This window comes from Eulemur rufifrons, chromosome 29 (assembly GCF_041146395.1).
Source record: "Eulemur rufifrons isolate Redbay chromosome 29, OSU_ERuf_1, whole genome shotgun sequence".
In the NCBI taxonomy this organism is placed as follows: domain Eukaryota; kingdom Metazoa; phylum Chordata; class Mammalia; order Primates; family Lemuridae; genus Eulemur; species Eulemur rufifrons.
Window position 1 is genome coordinate 14686024 of NC_091011.1, and position 19594 is coordinate 14705617.

Genomic DNA, 19594 nt, shown 5'->3' on the forward strand with positions numbered 1-19594 from the left:
GAAGTAGTCATGATTAATAATTTAACAGTTTCAATAATTTAATAAAAAACAGCTCTATTAAAATGGGGTTGCAAGAGGCCCAGTTATATCTCTGATGCATGGGTGCTTACAGAAGCAGATATACCTATGGGCCTTTATAAATAACAGCATCTCACCTCTGAAAGAAAATATGGAAGGCATCTCCTAGCCAATGTGGAACTCCCGTGGTATTCCTAGCCAGGGTAGGAGAGGAGGTAGAGATAGGGGATGTCCAACATTAGAATGTGCCCCAGAGATGGCAGGTTTTGGGCACATTCCAACATTGAACAGCTCTAATTATAAGAGTGTCCATCTTTGCTCAATGGGAACCTCCCTCTGTACATTTAGACTGCAGGTCCTAATTACACTACTCAGAGGACAGAAGAAAGGCAGCAGAAAGAATATAAAATTTAGAAATAGAAAAATCGATTTAAATTCTAAGGTCATCATCATTAACAAGCTTAGGTCAAATCATTTAGATTCTAAGCCTCAGTTTCTTCATCTGCAAAACAGTGGTAAAAATAGCTACCTAGAAAGATTATGAAGATCAAATGAGGTAATTATGTAAAGTGCTTTATAAACTAAGTTGCTATCCAAATAATAGATAATATGAACTCCAACAATTACTTCTTACTATTTCCATCTATCTAACAGTCCCTAAGTTATTTGAAAATAGCTACCAAATGCCAGCAAGGGTCTTTGAGAGGTGGAGGGTGGAATTTCATGTTCAAAACAGAATGTATCAAGGCATTTACTAGCCTGGCTGTTTCCTCTGAAGTCCCAGTTTGCTAATGATAACATCGTTATTTGATCATGTACAGTTCTGAGACAGTAGTATGAATACCACTTCGATGATGCACATTGTTGTAACAGAGGGTCTGGTTAGGTTCTGATACATTTTGGCAGTAAAGCTACAGCATTTCTGCTTGGATTTTATGTGAAGTGAGGGAAAGAATCAAGTGGAGTTTCAAGATTTGTGTCCTAAACAACTGGAAAGATGGAGTTGCCACTGATAAAGACGGAGAAGACTGTGGGTAGAGCGAGTCTAGCAGAAGATGAACTAAACTTGAGATGTTCATAAAACATCTAAGCAGAGATGTCAAGTAGCACTCTGACAAAATAAGAATCATAAGACCAAAAAAAGAAAGGTAACAGTGAGATATAGTTGAAATCAACTCAAGAGTTCTTCAAAAATAATTCTCAGGATGTTAGCTTTGTCACAGGCCTAGAAAACAATTGGTCAAAATTAAAACAGGAAATCAGTGGGCTCCAAGAAGAGCGTCCACTGGAAAAAGAGTGAAATGGATGCACAGTGTGACTAAGAAGGTTAATAGTAAAGTGAAAATATTTTTTTCTCTTAATTATATAGGAGAAAATCAATTAAAACAAAAAAATTATTTGAGATAGTCTGATGAAGTTACTATGAAAAACCTGAAGACAGACATGAGTTTGAACTACCAGTACAATCTAAGAAGGAAGAATGCATGTGGCTTTTTTTTAATGGCACAAGAGTCATATCACTGAAAGCACAGAGAAGAAAAAATATAGTCCTAATTACCCACTGAAAAATAAGTATGTAGTTATTGGTTTTCAATATTTAGAATCAACTTATAGACAAAATCTTAAAAGTTATGGAATTTCTGAGATGGTTTAAGTCTTCTGGGACTTTTTAATCTAACTCTTTAATCCCACTAAGAGTTATTTTTATATATGACATCCATAGCAACTTTTTTCAAGTAGCTAAGTTTCTCTTTTCCTAGAAGATCAGGTTAGTTATTAAACACACACACACACACACACACACACACACCCCACACACAGACACACACCCCTAACCAGTTGAATTTATATCAGATTTTTACTGGACATCTGAGCTCTTGTACTGTGAGAGTCAAATTTCTTTTTTAAAAATATGTCAAAAGCAGACATTTCATGGATACACTTCAGATAGCATAAAAGTAAAAAGCTTCAAGCTTGACAGAAACTTTGGAGGGGATCTTATTCAAAGCCTAGGACTGGATAACCTCTCAATGCTTTCATCTAACCTTGATCATCTAAGAGTATTCATTAAGCCCCCTTATGACAAAGGTGTTCTGCTCGACATTAAAATGGTGCTGATCCATACTTTAAAGACATGATTCCAGTCTTTAGGAATTATTTCTTCAAAATAGTGAGAAATAGAGGCAAATGTCTTTGGATTTTTTTTCAAATATTAAACAAGAAGAAATAAAAAGTTTAATAAATATAGGTTAAAAATAGACAATATTCATTTGCTTTATAGCATAGTATTAAAAAAAGTCATAATTATGTTTGATCTATAGTCCACTAAAGATATCCTTTTCATATTTGAATTGGAAACATTTATTAAATATTTGGATTCGTTTATATGCAAATGGGAAAATCTAGACTTTGCCGGGACAACCAATGTTTATAGAATAGAAGTATCCTGCTAAATGTGTTGTCCCCAAGCCCCTATCATTCAGAATGGAATGCCACCTGAGGGCTCCAGCTCCCCTCAGAGGGCAGAGTGGGCAGGGGGGGTCACATCTTAATTCTACTAAAGACCCCCACCCAACTAGCCTTCCCCCTGAGTGAGGGACAACAGGCTCTTAGTACACTGCCACCTTGTCCCCCTCATTCCACAACTACATAGTCTGCCACACACCTCAAGTGGACTACTTAGTCCCAAAATATTTTTCTTTTTCTCTGAGGATGACTAAGTTTGGATTCTCATGCCATCATTTACTAGGTCATGAATCTTGGGCAGGTTACTTGAATTTTATTTAGCCTTGATTTTCTCATGCATAAAACTGATGTATCATACCTAGTTCCCTGGTTTTTTTTAAAGAATAAAGAAGATAACGTATGTAAATATATTGTACAGTAGCTGGCACATGATAGGCATTCAATAATTATTAATTCCATTCTCCAGTCATATATTTATTATATTTTTGACATGTTAGGGAGCGATTCTGAAATCAAAAATATAGAGATCTTTGAGGGAAAAGAAACTGGTAATGTTTACAAGAGGTAAGTGCATTAAGTAAGTCCTAATGATATTAAACATATTAAATGGTATAGATGTCAGTAAAAATTGAAAGCAAACTCTTCTCTATCACCATCAATAGTAGTTTATTGTACTTTCTATTCAGTGAAGAAAGTACATTTGTCACATATGAAAGAATGTCATATACAACCGAGAGGAAAATGTTGAAGCAGAGAGGAAGACCCGATCCTTAAAATTAAAGCTTATATTTTATCTTACTATATACAAAAAACTGAAAACTGTATTTGCTACCAAATGATTCTTATGTCTTCCCTAAACAATCTAAGAACGCCAATATAGCATGGAACCCACATTTCTGTGCAAAAAGAAACTATGAGGTCATACATTCTGCCCAACTTCTTCACTGAACAGATGAGAAATTAAAGCTCAGGCAGATAAAATCCATTTCACAAACATGTATCAGGTACTTGTTCAGTACTAGGCATGGTGCCCAGTGGTGCCTGAATTACACAAGACCTTCTGATTTTCTGTTCAGTACCCTTCTAGATCCCTCAGATCTTGACAGCAAAAATTACGTCTTCCCACCTGAGAATTAAAGGGCATGAATTAAAATATCACCACAACAAATCGTTTTATTTACTAAGATTGTGAGGTTCTGGAAAAATGGTTTTCTAGGTAGCTGGGGATGTCCAGAGAACATTGTAATCTCTATTATAAAAAAAAAAATTAGTTTGTTTATCTATATTGCACTGTCACTTTTTTTTTGAAAAAAAGAACATCTTTGATGATTGCAGTGCCCTGTGCTATGTTTCATCCATTTGACTGTAGATGGAATATGTATACTATGAGATTAAATTTGTGGTGGATTCAGCATTCAGTACATAATTAGAAGTGTGTTGTTAAATAAATTCTGTGTTTTCATTTTTATCATTTTTCTCTTTTCCTTATTTTCAATACAGGGAAAAACACTCTAGTAAGTTCTGAATTCGAGATTTTTGTTTTTGTTTTTAATAGAGTGTGCTATGACCTTATTCAATCTTTAAAAATAATAGCACAATTAATTAAGCTGGGGCACCTTTCTCTAACTATTTTCATCTATAACAATGACTACCATTTAAACTAACATTTCCGAAAGTGTGGCCCTCAGACACTAACTCCTCCATGAGATGCCGCAAGAAATAAAGATGCCACAGTCAAATAAACACAGCATATGATCGCCTCCTCTTGAAGATATATTGGATCCGTAAAGGATTCTCCAAGTTCAGCAGAAAAGAAGCCTGCTTGCATCGTATATGCCAGTGCTTCCCAAGATAATGTAAACCAGTCCATGTTTTTAGCAGAACATGTATTAACGTCCCCTGACCTGCCTTGTACAAAACAAACCGGCGAAGTCTGCTGTAACCACATGGGAACATGTGTCATCTTCTTGACATGAAGAGCTCAACAAAATTTAGGAAAAGCAAGGAAAATGAAGCAACATCCCTCAAAGTCAACTGGAAAATAGAGTGGGTTTTGAAACAAATACAGCCTTGGGGTGGTTTATGGCTTTTTTGTTTATCTTTTTCCCCTTCCCTGGGGTAGTTCCCTAAATGAAACCGTAGGCTTTCAGAGAGTGGAGAATAAAAATCATGCACATATGAATTAGCACAGATAAGACATTCAAAACCCTGTAGGAACAACTTAAAAGTTAATAAAATTCAAACTATAATGCATAGCATTCACTCCTGTGCTAGTTAGAAATACTAGGAGGGAAGAGCAAATGTGTGCATAGTCAGCTGCTATAAGAAGGCTACACCATTTGAGCTTAGCTTTCTTTTTTTTTAATTTCAGAATATTACAGGGGTACAAACACTTTGGTTGCATACATATATTGCCTTTGCACCGCCCAAGTCAGAGCTACAAGCGTGCCCATCCCCCAGAAAGTGCTTATCTTTCAAGAATAAAAGAATCGTGACGAAGAAGACAAAATGTCAAGAAGTCATTGCATATGCTTTTTGTCTCTCTCTTCCCCATCTGACCCAGCTCTGGAAAAGAAAGTCATGATGGAGCTATGTGAATTCTAACTCCCCACGTAACCAGAGAATGAACTGTCTGAACACAGTTTCTAACTGCCCAAAACAAATGCGGATCATTTATGGCATTTTCACCCAGTGTCCCATTTAGCTACCTTAGCTGCATAAGCAGCCTCATTGTGACCCACCCCACCCACCCAAAGCTCTGTTATGATAGCACACACCTGACTTTCGGTGTAAGCAGCTTTATAAGCACAGACTTTCAGAAGCAGTGTGCTATAGTTTATAAATGTATTTGTTGAATTTGGCTCCCAGGATTTAATCTGTGACTTTAAAATTCAAAATATACTTAGGAAAAGCAAATGCAATTTTATTCCTAATAATTGTGGTAATATTAGTTAATCTTACTTGAATGCTACCATATGTCAGACAGTATACTAAGAGCTGTGGATAAGTTTTTCTCATTTAATCCTCATAGCCACCCTGTGAGATATAAACTATAATCATCCCCATTATACAGATGAGAAGCCCAAGGCACAGAGACTTTAGGTAAATTTCCCAAGGTTGCATAGCTATCCAGGGATAAAGATGATATTCCAATCTAGGCAGGCTAATTCCAGACCCTGTCCTCTTAACCTTGATACCATGCTGCTTCTCATAAGCAAAACAAAAGCTTTAGTTTAGCAAAATAAACAAGTAAAGAGATAGGTCCTGATTTTTCTTGCTTGTGTGGTGGTTGAGTGTGGGTTCTAAGGAGGGAGTATCTCAGTACAAAGCCTTGCTCTGCCTCCAAACAGATGAGAGCCTGTGAGCAGGTATTCAAACTCACTAAAGTCTTAGTCTCCCCAGCTGTAAGGATCATAGCAGCCAGCATTTATTGAGCACTTACTATATGCCATGCATTCCAGAGCACTTTGCATGTATTTACATATTTAATTCTCACAACAACCTATCAAGAAGGTATTGTTAATACCCCAATATTACCTATATAATAGTAGGATTAAATGTTTTAATGCATGTAAAGAACTTTGAACAATGCCTAACATAGCCTATCAATAAATGTTAACCATCAGACACATCATGCACATACACGTAAACTTCATAACACATTGTTAAGATCATTATTGTAAGTTAAGAATGCTGTTACTAATCAGTGGTATGTTTTAAAAGGGGGGGGGGGAACCAAGATCTCCAGCAGTGCTTTAATGTGACATAAATTTATAAAATATTAACAATAAAAAATGACTAGGAGGCAGCTCCGTGATAGTGGTTAAAGCTGCAGTTCTGCACACAGGCTACCCATATCAGAAGATTGATTTTACTGCTTAATGGCTGTGTGACTTTGGGCAATTTCCCTACCCTGTCTGTGCCTTAATTTTTTTCACCTATAAAATGAGGATAATAAAAATGCCTGCTTTTATAGGATTGTAAAATAGAAATAATGTTTACCTTATAGGATAATGAAGTTTAAGTGAGCTAATATAGCCAATGTGCTTAGAAAAAAGCTTGGCAGATACAAAAAGTTAGCTACTAGTAGTAGTCATATCGTTACTACCACCACTACTGCTAGTACTACTATGCAATTCTGCTACGTAACTCAGTATATCTTGTGATTTTTCTCATAGAATTTTGGCCCCAAAAGAAGAAATGGGGCACATGTGATGTAGGGACAGCATTTGATTTACAATAAAACCAACACTTCACATGAAGATCCAATAGCCCTATTTCCTAAAGTTTGTGAAAGGACATCCAGTACGCTTTGCTCCTCTTTCAATCATATCCCACCATCAGTGATCTAAAATGGAAAACTTCCTAGGGTATTATTTCTAATGAGTCATTACTAACCATTATGATACAGCATGGGAATATAAATGGCACTTTAAAGAAAACTGAATTTACCAATAAGTTACGTTAATTTGTTTTACTTTGAACAAGGGAATGACTGATTGTTTACAGACTCATAGCCTAATAGCCTTTTCATTTTCAATGTTGGAAAAGGAATTATACCTCAAAGCAGATGGTCATTCTGAAGTTTCATTGCTAAATCTGATGTTCCCTGACTATAAAAACGTATGAGAGAGCCAGGAAACGTATAGCAAATGTACAAGAAGGTGCTCACTCGTACTGTCAACAGTGGTCAGGCAAGGCCTTGCATCAGAACAAAGAATGCTCAGGGGACATGTCTACAATGCATATTTTTACCCAAATTCCACTTTGCCCAGCCTCCCCAGGCCTGGGTTCTGGATCAGAGGAGGAGTGTTGATCCAGATGGAAACTCTGACACACACTCAGTTGCTTTGAGAATTAACATAATTAATCTTACACTGATATAAGACAAGACTGAGGTTCATGATGGAATTCGAAGTCATAAGCACGACTAAATCCCCTTGGCCCAAAGTGGAACCACACATAATAAGCTGTTAAAAATCAGGATTATTGTTCAAACCAGCACTCTGATCCCAAGGGCAGTCTAGAATCACGAGGATTTGCTGGTCTCTTCTCAGAATACCCTGTTTCCAAACACTCCATTTGGCTTTGCCAAAACAAATGCAGTTCCTGAGGCAGAGCAGATGAGGTGTAAGTGGAACCATGTTTTTCTTACCCATTACAAGTCAAATGTCTGACGCCTTTGCAAACGAGGCTCTCTTCTAGCAAAAGGTTTTCCTAGAATTTTTTTCCTACTTATTTATTTGTTATAATAATGTTCTTCCCTACTCAACAAAGTTCATGAGATCACTAATAGGCAATAAAATAAAAGACACGTTACAAAATTCGAGGTCAAGAAAAATGAGGCCCAAGCTAAAGTATCACAGAGTTAACATAGCTGGGCCACAGATTCAACATTAAGCTTCCTGATGGTCAAAGCAAGAAGAGAAAAGGTCTCTAAGAATTAAAGTTCAAGGACTGCAAATATCCAGCCAGATTTAAATGATCGTTCAAAAATTACATGTAAAAATATTTCAATGAATGTGCATCTACTTAAGACTTACATATTGATGCTGCGTGAATGTTTCTTTCACACATGCCTCTTGCAGAGCAACAGCCTGCTGCCCTTTTCCCTGAGGCCCCCAGACTCTCCAGAAGGAAGGGAGGCCCTGCAGACAAGATGATATTTCAGTTTTAAAAATATGGCCAATGTTCAATTTTAAACCAAAGAAATGGGTTATTGCCAAATAATGGCCATGGTATTGACAATAATGCAGTCTTGTTTTGTTTAAAAAATTTAAAAAAAAAAAAAAACACAAGCATTTTGAAATGTGGACATATCAAGGATTCAGAAAGAAAATAGCCCTCGTTTGTTGGTCCGATGTATTGTGCATAGCAAAAGCTCAGTAAATGCATCCTGGATTGAATCAGGCCCAATTCTTCAGGTATCAGATACATAGTCACAATCCATGTTTGTTGTTTTATGTTATTTATTAAGAGTTTTAAGTGCAACTCTAGAAGTATTCATATATAAATAAAAGTTAAGAAATAGTGTGTGAAAGAATACAGTGATGATAATATTTCTATTGTAAGGAAGAAGGGAAAGAACTTTGGCATGCAGTGAGAAGCTACCCTGCACCCATCCTGGTCTCTGGTACCTATGTACATCACCTAATTTAATCTCCACAATAATTCAATCATGTAGACACTCATTATCATTGTTCTACAGATGAGGAAACTATGGCTCAAAGAGGTTAAATAATGTACTCAAGATCATGGAGCCGGCAAGAGAATATATCCCCATATATATGTAATTACAAAGCTCGTGTTATTCCTAACATACCTCAAAAGAACATTCACATAGCAGGGCACATGATACTAGGTGCATTTTTCTAAGAGAGCAAACCAAAAACTCAGAAAGGCAAACTATCTTTCTGTTATATGCTAGACACAGAACTACAGTTTAGAGCTTTTCCACCACATCACAGTTGGTTTGTGCTAAAAAGTACAATTTGCAATATTGGTTTCATTGATAGAGTGTCTGTGACATTCTGAAGACGGAGCTTAAGTTAAAAAATAACAACAATGTCTTTTCTTTCTTTTCTTTTGTTTTTACCCTTTTTGGCTTTGTTGGTAACAGAGCTTTTGTAAGTTTATTTTATGAATTCGACTATTGTACTAAAAGTACAAAAGTACATAATTGAGATAAACTAAAAATATAATAAATGGACTAAAAATACACCATTTTTGCAAGGGAAACCCTAATTTTCTAGGCTGTATTCCCTAGAGATAGAGAATATACTTCTAATGAGCTTTGAGTAATCACATAAATTGAAAACCTAACCTTGTAATGCCTGATAGTGATCTAAACTACTTAGCTATGTTTTGTATTATACCACAAAACAGTGGTTTGTTCATGAAATGTAACAAAATATCATGTGTTACTCATACTTTGGCCTTAGGCTTACATGTGTTGAAACCATAATCCCCAACGTATTTCAGAGTATGTTTGGATAACCAAAGTTACTCTATGAAAATGACTCAAAAGGAAAACCCTATTCCATTAAAAACACAAATTACTAAGAGTTAAATGTTTAAGTATTGCCTAGAGTGTATAAAGAAGATTTAAAATACAGTGCTCATTTTTCCCACTTAAAAAAATGAAAAAGGAACATCCAGAAACCATACAAGAAAGTTGTAAATTAGCTATATCCTGATCTACTTCATGTATGTTACATTATGTAATGTGGAAGAAACGAGATACTACATCCCAGCAAAGGGCTATTTGATACCAAGAGCTTCAAATTCAAAAGGAAAGGGGGCTACCCTGGTTACAAATTAGGAAGACTTTTCAATGCAATGGAGAATATGAGAGATGAATATTAGAAATCACAGGTGGAAGATCCTCAAGTCAAAATACCTGAAGCCCACCCTGGGAATGTTTATAGACACTTTTTAGGCCAGAAATTCTGCAAGGACAGTGCTGTAGTAGTTAAGACCACGAACAATGGTATCAAGTAGAGACTACCTTTGAACCTAGTTCTGTAATTCACTAGGTCTGTGACTTTATGAAAATGACTTCACCTCGCTGGGCCTTAATTTTCTCATCTCTATTCTCACAGTCGTGAGGATTCAATGAGATGGTATATATCATACATAAAAGACTTAGCAAATTTCCTGGCACCTAGTATGCACTCAGAAAGGTTTAGCTATGATTATTGTTGTTATTATTATTTTGGGAATAATCTTTGTGCCCTTAGGACCTAACATGGTGCCTTTAATATCAAGGGCTCTATAAATGTTTACTAACTACACTGAGCTTTGTGGCTAAGAGCTTGAAGTCTTTATTGCTCCCTTTAATTATAAAGGAAAGTTTTAAAGTACCATTACTCAAACTCTGGGAAATATTGGGTTGGTCACCAAATAAGACTTGGAAATGCTACGTTAAACAAAATCAGTATTTTCTTTCCTGCAGAACTTCTCAGAGCCTTTGACAATGTGAATTATGAATCTCCAGAAAGGCATAAAAAATAAACTTCAATGTTTCTCAAACTTGTACAGATTCCTCATCTATAAAACAAGATTTTACAGCATGTTCTTTAAATTACTCCCTCCTTGTTAAAAGGTTAGAAATTTAGGCATTTTTAAGATCTAATTATACACATAAATGTATATAAAAATAAATGTTGATTCTTCCTAGAGAGTAAAACAAATTAAATCTTTCTCCATTTTCCAATTCCAAAGCCCACTCAAAAGGAACTCAGTCTTTGATGCTCTATCATGCATATAACTTAATCCTTTAGCTTGAATAGATCAGGTTCATCTAGAGTTTATTTTTAAGTCATTTCTGACTTAATATGACTTTTTGAAAGCTTACATTGGTTGACATTAAATTCAAGATGTTAAAGATGACAGGTTCCATGATAAAGACTTGATCATGTAAGACTCAAAATTTTTTTTAAACACTTACTTTTCAATAGGTTTCTCATTAACACAAAATGTTACTCAAATCCACATCCTCAACAATGTTTAATACTTAAAAAGCAGTTAACGAAATTGTCACCTTACTCTGCTAAGTAAAAGAGAAGCATGAGACGCTCCATTTTTACCTCTTATCCCCCTCTCTCTCCACACAGAAGCTCTTCCTGGACACTCTCACGGATTCCTCAGGCTCCAAGCTGGGGAATCCCAAAGCTGCCCCTTTTGTGGTTTCCTCTCTCTGAGCTCAAGACCCCTATCTCCATCTGTTTAGGAGGTATCCTTACATGACTATGGCACCAAACCTTTTTCTGCTTGTCCTGGTAGCACTGTTATCCACACTTAAAGTCTTCCTCTATTCTTCCCTCTTCCTCACCCTCCACATCCAATCACTTTCCACCTCTTAAAAAGTTTTCCAGTTAATCCTTTTTCCAGGATTGTCACTCTTATTGCCCGTCTTCTTTTGTTTTTTTCTACCCCAATGGAAGCTAAATAGCTTCCTGTTGCTATTTTTGACATTCCCCTACCCTCTTTCCATCCTCTACCTTCCTGAGAGATATTTCTAAAATGAAAAGCAGTCATCACACTCTCCTGATTACAGCCCTTCAATGACTTCCCTTCTCTGAGCAGATGCCATCCAATTTGCTCAGCATGCTAGACAAGGCCCTTCACAGTTTGGCTCTAAACTACCACTCCAGCCTCACCTCTCAACACGCTCCATTTCTGGGACTGCAGACTCTCAAAAGACCGAAAAGACACACACATACATATCATTTCTTCTCTCCACCACCTACTATCTACCATGCCCCACCTTCTCTAACTGGCAAATACACAAACATCTTTCAATGTCTACCTCTCACCCCCCCTACAAAGCAGATCCTAATGTCTGCCCCTTCATACTGTTGTTATTCCCACCTCTATGTTTCCCCAACAATTTATCCCTTCCCTTATTAATGCATTTTAAGTCCTCCTCTAGACTGAGTTTCTCAAGATTATAGGTATTCTCTTTTCTCTTCCGTTTCCTACTGCTCTACACAACCCTACACAATGCTGAGTACATAGCAGGTGCCCACTAATGTTTGTTGAATGACTGAAAACATGAATGCATGAAATTCAAATATATTTTTCAGCTTTGATTTCAGAAAGATCTATGTTAAACATAAAGAAAAGCATTCAAATATGCCAAATCTACCACCACCCACCAAAATGAGGAACATTTTAAACGGAAAGTGTGAGTTACTAGGTAATTCTTTGTGTGCTTCCATTTACTGTGAACACGAAGACATACACCCTGTGGGGTTGTGCTATTGGACTGAAGGAGCGTCATTAGAATAAGTTGGGGATACCTGCACCCGAATGTTTACAGCAGCACAATTCACAATTGAGAAGATGTGAAAACAACCCAAGTGCCCATCAATGCATGAGTGGATTAATAAAATGTGGTATATGTATACCATGGAGTCCTACTCAGCTATAAGAAACAATGGTGATATAACACCTCTTGTATTTTCCTGGAGAAAGCTGGAACCCATTCTACTAAGTGAAGTATCCCAAGAATGGAAAAATAAGCACCACATGTACTCACCATCAAATTCGTTTCACTGATCATCACCTAAGAGCACATTTAGGAATAACACCAACTGGGTGTCGGGCAGATGTGGGTGGGGGAGGGGATGGGTGTATACATACATAATGAGTGTGATGAGCACTGTCTAGGGAATGGACACGTTTGAAGCTCTGACTCGGGGAGGTGGTGGGGCAAGGGCAATATACGTAACCTAAACTTTTGTACCCCCACATTATGCTGAAATAAGAATAAAAAAAAAAAGAATAAGTTTAAAGCCGCATTCCACGCTGAAAGAAAATGGGTGGCTATGAAGTTGATTGGAGTAGAGCATAAAATGGGTTCTTCCTGTTTGTTTCTTCAGACTTGACTTAAAATTTCCCTAAACCACTCAAGGCCATATTTTCATCACCATCATCTTGCACTGACAGGCTATCACCGTGCTAGGAAAATCTGCCCCTATGTTAGCAAAAGCTCGACATTCACCAGGCCAGGCGCTGCGAGGCGGCCGCGTGTGTTGCTCTGCCCAGCAGAGGGCGTACAGCCTCCAATGCCGCGCAACCCGGGCCACCAAGACTGGAGGAACTGGGAGAAGTTGTTCAACAAACCCAAGCCTCTGAATCTGGGTCAGAGCACTGACCTCCTGTCCTTGCCTGCTCCCTGGCACTCTGTTCTGTTCTTTCCCCTCACAATGAGGTGTTAGTGAGCTTCCAGATCTCAGGCACACCAGTTTTGGAGCAAATGGGGAGAGGGCAAAGGTGAGGCTGTTCACTCAGGAGTGTGATAATTTCTTGGAAAAGGAAATTTTTAACTCCCTCCTACTTAACATTACAGCTACAGATAGCATCCAAAACTGCATATAGCATAGATTCTGATTCCTTCCTTCTATGAGTGAATAAGAAAACAAAGAAGTTTTCAGTATGCTCCTCTCCCCAACTTGAATGAAAGTGATTTTCCATTCTTACCGATTTGGTTTAGGTATTTTAAGCATCAAAAGTGTAGCATTAAGGTCACCAGGTTATTAAAAGGCTCAATGGAGTAAACTCCTTCACCTAAAAACATTATTTATATTTTATGAGGGGTACCTAGTAGAAGAGGAGAGGAAACATGACATTCCCTTACCTTCTAAAGACAGATGCTTCCGTTGCCCACTTTAAGAGTAAGGGCCATTGATGAAGCAAGGCAAAATAAAAAATAAACCAAACAGCTTCACGTAACACTCATGGAACTCTACAAGTTCTCACTCTATGATTTTTCTGAGGAAAGCAAATGTACATCGCAGCCCTTTGGGGAGATTGTTCTTCATGTTAACCCCATAATCTGTTGGGAGGGAGGAGATAGCAAGAGTCTCTGGTTAACACTCAGAAAGATGGCAGAAAATATTGTCGTTTTTCTTCAAAATATACCCCAAACAGAGAAATGAGAAGCCTGCATAGAATTTTACCCCCACATTGAGGAACCTCTCCCCCTTCTATGCAAGGGTCTAGATGCAGGATAAAGAATGATAAGTGGAAATCCGTGGGTGCTTCAGGATGGCCGGAGAACAAGGTGAGGGTGGCGGTAATGAAAGATGAAGCTCAGTGTAACTCATTACTAACAGAGCTAACGGCTGGGACCTGTATCTCAAGACCACGAGTAGCCCCTGAGGAACAGGAGAATAACGAGAGCAGATCTGCAAGTTGGGAAGATCACTATAGAAATAGAAGATAGTGGGGCAAGCTTATGCATATCAAATATGAAATGTCAAATTAGATTTCATGCTCACTAATTATGATAGGGCATAGCAAGACCACTAATTTATTTTTGACAAACAGGACATACCAAACAAGAAGGAAGAGTTTCTTCCATTTCTAGCCCACTTGCTTTACTCCAGACCAAGGGCCCCCTCCCCTGAACAACCTTAGGACCACCATTCATGCAGACCACAAGCCTAGAACCATCTAAATCCAGAGTACACTCTCAAGTGACTTGACTTGCTATCCTACTTTCCAGTCATAAAGTACTATTCATCATTTAGGAGCTTAATTTAAGTTCACAAAAAATTTATGGAACAGCTACTATGTTTAATCCATTGTACTAGATTCAGCTGGTAACACTGAGATCAACAAGAAGTAATCTCTGTTTTCCAGAAACTCATAGACTACTTCAAATAAAGTAGAGAGGAAAACACTTGTTTTTTGTTTTACGGGTAATATTGATCAAATAAAAATACCAATAAAAAGGTACTTTTTGTTATCATTATGCATTTGTAATATATATTCCTACATATCTAAACTTTTTTAGTCTCTAACATCCAATTCCCTAAGCATAAACATTTGAATTTAGGAAAATCCAATTTAAGTCAACATTTTTTTTCTATAATCTTAGGTTGTATTTCTCCTAAAACTAGAGGGTTGATAGTCCTTAAAACACATTAGCACCAAACTACAGAATAACTATAAATGAAAAAAAAATTATCTAATTCCCATTAGAACTTAAGTTCCCCAGAAGCTCAGATGAAAGTTCTGTTCAATTCAGACCAATTTATGCTTAGAACAACTATGCCAGGTCTCGTGGTCCAAAATCTTGTGATTATTGCAGGCCTGAAAAGCAGACACCCAAGAGTGTTTAGGAGATTTCGACCATTTCTAGAAGCAAGTGGATAAATCCTAAGAGCAACATCCTGTTGAAAGATGCTGGGGCTATGATAAATAACATCTAGGATGGGATTGCTAATCCCACGGAAGGGAGAGATAGTACACCTAGAAACAATTAGAAGGGATGACAAAAAAAAATTCCCAGATGGGAAGGAAACAGTTGTGGTAGGTTCTCATGAGGACATTATGACTTCCCATTGCTTCAGTAATTCCAGTTTTTGTGGTTTGGTTTTGTTTGTTTTTTTTTTTTTGTTGTTGTTGTTGTTCCTCTCTATGTATGGCCTGAATAAGTCTATAGCTATGGTTTGAGGGCAGACCTACAATCTGATCCTACATTACTGCAGACAGGATTGAAAGAGGAAAGAAATCTATTTCACTCAGGAATGTTGAGATGAGATTTTTAGAAGTGAAACCACGTTTAAAATTCTAAGTACTGTTATGTGAAAGGGACTCCAAAGTAATGAAATAAATTAACATTTTAGTTTTAGTACAAAATCAAAAGAGTATGTCTATAAAAGGCCAAGGAAACTATTTCTAATTGGAAATGTCGAGTGCTTTAAAATGAAAACTTTCAGGCAAAGGCCAATCCTGAATTTTTAGGTACACTTTGAACTTAGCCATTTGAAGGTTTTAGATCTAATTTTGTGTTATAGTTTAGAGGGTTGGGCTTTCTGCAGCAGGGCTGCTGTTATCAAATACTGGAAGGGGACGAATAAGGTTACTGTGATACTCCACATCATGGAATGTCATGTTAATGAACCACAACATAAAGCCTGGATTTTTTGTGGTTCATGTACCCATTTCCACAACAGACTCAAAACCTGCAGAAAATGTTTCTAAACAGTGTTATTTTATCACTCATAAATCTGATACACTAGCACCTCAAAGATCTGTGGCAAGGACATGTGTGCCTGATGGTTACAATACACAGTGGAACCTGGTATCTGCAGGCCCAGAATCTCTCACTTTGCTGATCAAATGAGTTAGGAACTTTAGGTCAACACAAGACATACGATAAGCTGGACTAACAGGGCATTGTTAGAGTGTACACCCAGATGTCAAATTCTACATCTTCCCACCTTATCTAATTATTACACTAGAACCTATGTGCTGAGGAAATTCCTTTTGATCATCTATGCACAGGACTCTACGAACGGCTTGGATGTATTAGTTTTCTTACTTTCACAAGCAGTTCTGAATTTCAGGTACATAAGCAATTTAAAAAAACATATTCCCTTCCTCCTATTCCTTTCTAGAACTGGCCTCAGATTCATAGTATTCCATTTTTGTCGCTGTATTAGAATGACAGTGGTGCATTTCGTGTTTTGACCAAAAAATATTGGAACAGAGTGAACATAAGTATCTTAAAAAGTACTTTAAACCCTGCATATCAAAGTAAAGATAGCTTGAAAATAAAACAAAATTGTCTCTAGTTAGGATTCTGAGCACCATCCTCACTCCAGAGACATATCTGCTTCCTTTACATGAAATGAATGCTTATTCAATTGAACCTAATTCACAAGGCTTATGAGAAAAACAACTCTACCTCAATTCTTTAGAAATTCTGAATCTATATGTCCCCTTGACCAACAAAAGAAAAATGGTTTACTCTGATTTTAATGATTTCTTCCCAAAGGTATTTGAGGCTTGATTTTTTGAATCATATAGGAAGTCAAGTACCTAGTCTCCCATGTCTCCCATCAAAGAAAAATGAACAAGACTTGTCACAACTTTATCCCTCAAACTGATGTGAAATCCCTGGAGATTGAGCAGATGCGCAGAGGTTCTCTCATAAAACCTGTAACATTTACAAAACGAATACCTTAGATGACATTGTGCAAACGATGTGATAACAGTCAGCCCTGATAGTCCATTCATCTAGCAACAATGATGTGTGGGATTCTAGTGCAAGGATTTTCAGCACATCCTCTTTGGTTTGGTTTTAAAAGACTTGCATGAAGTAACTTTTCTTAGATGTGCAGGAATCTGGCTTGAGTCTAAATTGGGATTTACGTACCCCTCATGAAAGGGTGGATAAGAACTCTGGGTTTTATTCTTTTGTTATTGGAAGTTTTTACTCTTATTTGTTTGTTTGGGGGAAGTTTCCTGAAATAATAATAAAATTGTTTTGCATACACATCCAGGCAGAGACTGTGACAGGCAGAACAGACTGCTTGCTACTGCAGGTAGGGGTCCTCCCACCAGTCCCACAGAAAGAAAAACTGTAGGTAAAGCTGACAGGCACAAGGAATGTTGCTCCGGGGCTCAGGAGAAGCAAGAAATGGCCATTCTCTTTACTTGTGTGGAACCCAGTTTAGGAACCCCAGCATCCCATGGATGCTTCGGAAGAGCACCAAGAGCACCTGGTGGCATCTCTTTGGATGCTGACATCAGTATTCACATAGCAGGCCCTGGCAACCATGTAGGACACTGGCCCAACTTGACTTCCTGGAATTTGGACCCCAGCAAAGGGAACTAGAGTGGGGAAAATAAGAAAAGACTGCTTAAAAATAGAGCTAGAGGCCCAGAGTTACACTAGTGAATAGAGACGGTATGACTATTTATTATGTATCATTAGGTATTATCCACAAACTGGTAAGCCTAGGGAAACTTGGTTCCAAGATCTTAAGCAATTGGATTTTGTTTCCAGAAGCAGTAAGAGAGTAAGAGAGAATTTTAAAGAAGAAAAGCAGATGGCCAATTTGGAGGAAGAGAAAGAAGAATTATAATCAATAAATTTACTTATATTATGTAGAATCACACTCATCCAGGAAATCTTGTAAAATTAATCCATCCTTAGGAGAACAGGGACCAGTTTTGGTGCTAAAGTTAATAGGATCCCCAAAGCAAAGGCATTTTAAACCACTGCAATTTGGTGTAAAAAGTATGGCTATCATCTACCCTCCTACACTTCATTTCCTCAAGTTTAAATAAAAACATTCCTTACCCTCCCATTTACAGCCAATAATCTAATTTCCTAATTAATGAGAATACACAAGCTACCCACAAACTTCTCAGAAAACTCCCCCAACACTGTGGTATCCTGTGGCAGGGATAATATTGAGTAGCAAGCAAAGCTCAAGCACCAGCTTCTGAGGCTTCCCTTGAAGTGTTGGTTTCAACCTCCACCCTCTCTCTTGTCTGACCACAAAATAGAGCTGCTTCCTGTGACATTTGAAAGGGGCAACAGGAACAAGAGACAGTAGTTCATTCAGAAGGAAGTGGAGAGGAAGGTGAGCTACATTTGTATTTCCCTTAAAATTCCAACTCTACATCCACCATCATGTATAAAATCGTGGAGGGAAAAAAGGAGATGATGGCATCAGAAATCATTATTCCTTTGTCAGTATTTTGAAGATCTAATATGTCCCCTCTTTCCAATTCTACCCTTCTCGATTCTAAAAGTCATGTATCATACATGAGAGGTTTTGAAATTTGCACCCTGCCTACACAGATGCTGTGCTTGGGACAGTGGCTGTCAATCACTGGTCAAAGTTACCATCTTATATCAATTTCTCTACAACCTGGTCTTCTGAAGTAATATCCTACAGTTATTTCTGACTTCCCATACATCCCAACAGATGCTTATCCCATCATATTCCTGCTTGCTCTCCCCCCTCTGGATTCACTGTTTCCTGAACACTTTCATGTCTGTACGAACAGCCCCTCTTCCTGTAGTGCCTTTCTCCAATTTCCAGCTAGGAAAAAAAGTCATATACTTGGATGCCCAAGTCAATTATCACTTCTATGAATCCTCCCTCCATTCACCCTTCAGAAGAACATCTGCCTCCATAATAATGACATAGCACGTTGATGTATTTGAATTAATTGTGTACGTGTATGTCCACCTCCCTGAGCAAAGTTCAAACTATTGATTTCTTATATTTCTGTAGCCAAGATTATTAGAATTTCTCTGATGAATCATGACTCTACTGACAGACAGGGACCCACCATGGTCCCATACTGAGGAGAGAGGAATGGCTCAGTGTAGTGAGGGCTATGGTCCCGTTATCCTTCACACTGCTGCACTCTGGGCAACAGCTAAGTATGTAAGTGTGAATTTAAACTGCTGATATCTTGGCAAGTGGCACTACTTAGACCTATGCAGAGATCTGGACCTACAAAGGTATTATCACTTTAGTAGACAAGAAACCACACACTATGTGTCAAAGATGGAGAAAAGACAATAGTAGACTAATAAGACTTTTCAGTCTTTTTTCTGACCTTTTTTGGGCAAAATCAAACACTGTATTTTTTTATTTTTTATTTTTTTTTACAAATTGATAGAGAAGGCAGATGATATCTAAGGGTTCCAAAGATTAGCTGGGAAAATAAAAGAAATATCGCCTCTATCAGTCAGGATAGGCTAAATTATGTCACAATAACAACAACCCCAAATCTCAGGGGCTTAAAACAACAAATGCTCATTTCTCTTGCATGCTGCATGTCAACT

The 19594-nt window shown here is 37.6% G+C and overlaps 1 protein-coding gene across 4 annotated transcripts in view; it reads right to left on the reverse strand.

Moving 5' to 3' along the window:
* SUGCT (succinyl-CoA:glutarate-CoA transferase) overlaps positions 1–19594 on the reverse strand; it is a 676753-nt gene that overhangs the window by 222544 nt on the left and 434615 nt on the right. For 2 of the 4 annotated variants that reach the window (XM_069461616.1, XM_069461615.1), the window contains one exon: positions 8028–8132. The exons of the other annotated variants lie outside the window; for them this stretch is intronic. In XM_069461616.1, the coding sequence (XP_069317717.1) occupies positions 8028–8132 (105 nt within the window). The remainder of the gene's footprint in view (positions 1–8027; positions 8133–19594) is intronic. 4 annotated transcript variants of the gene reach the window in all.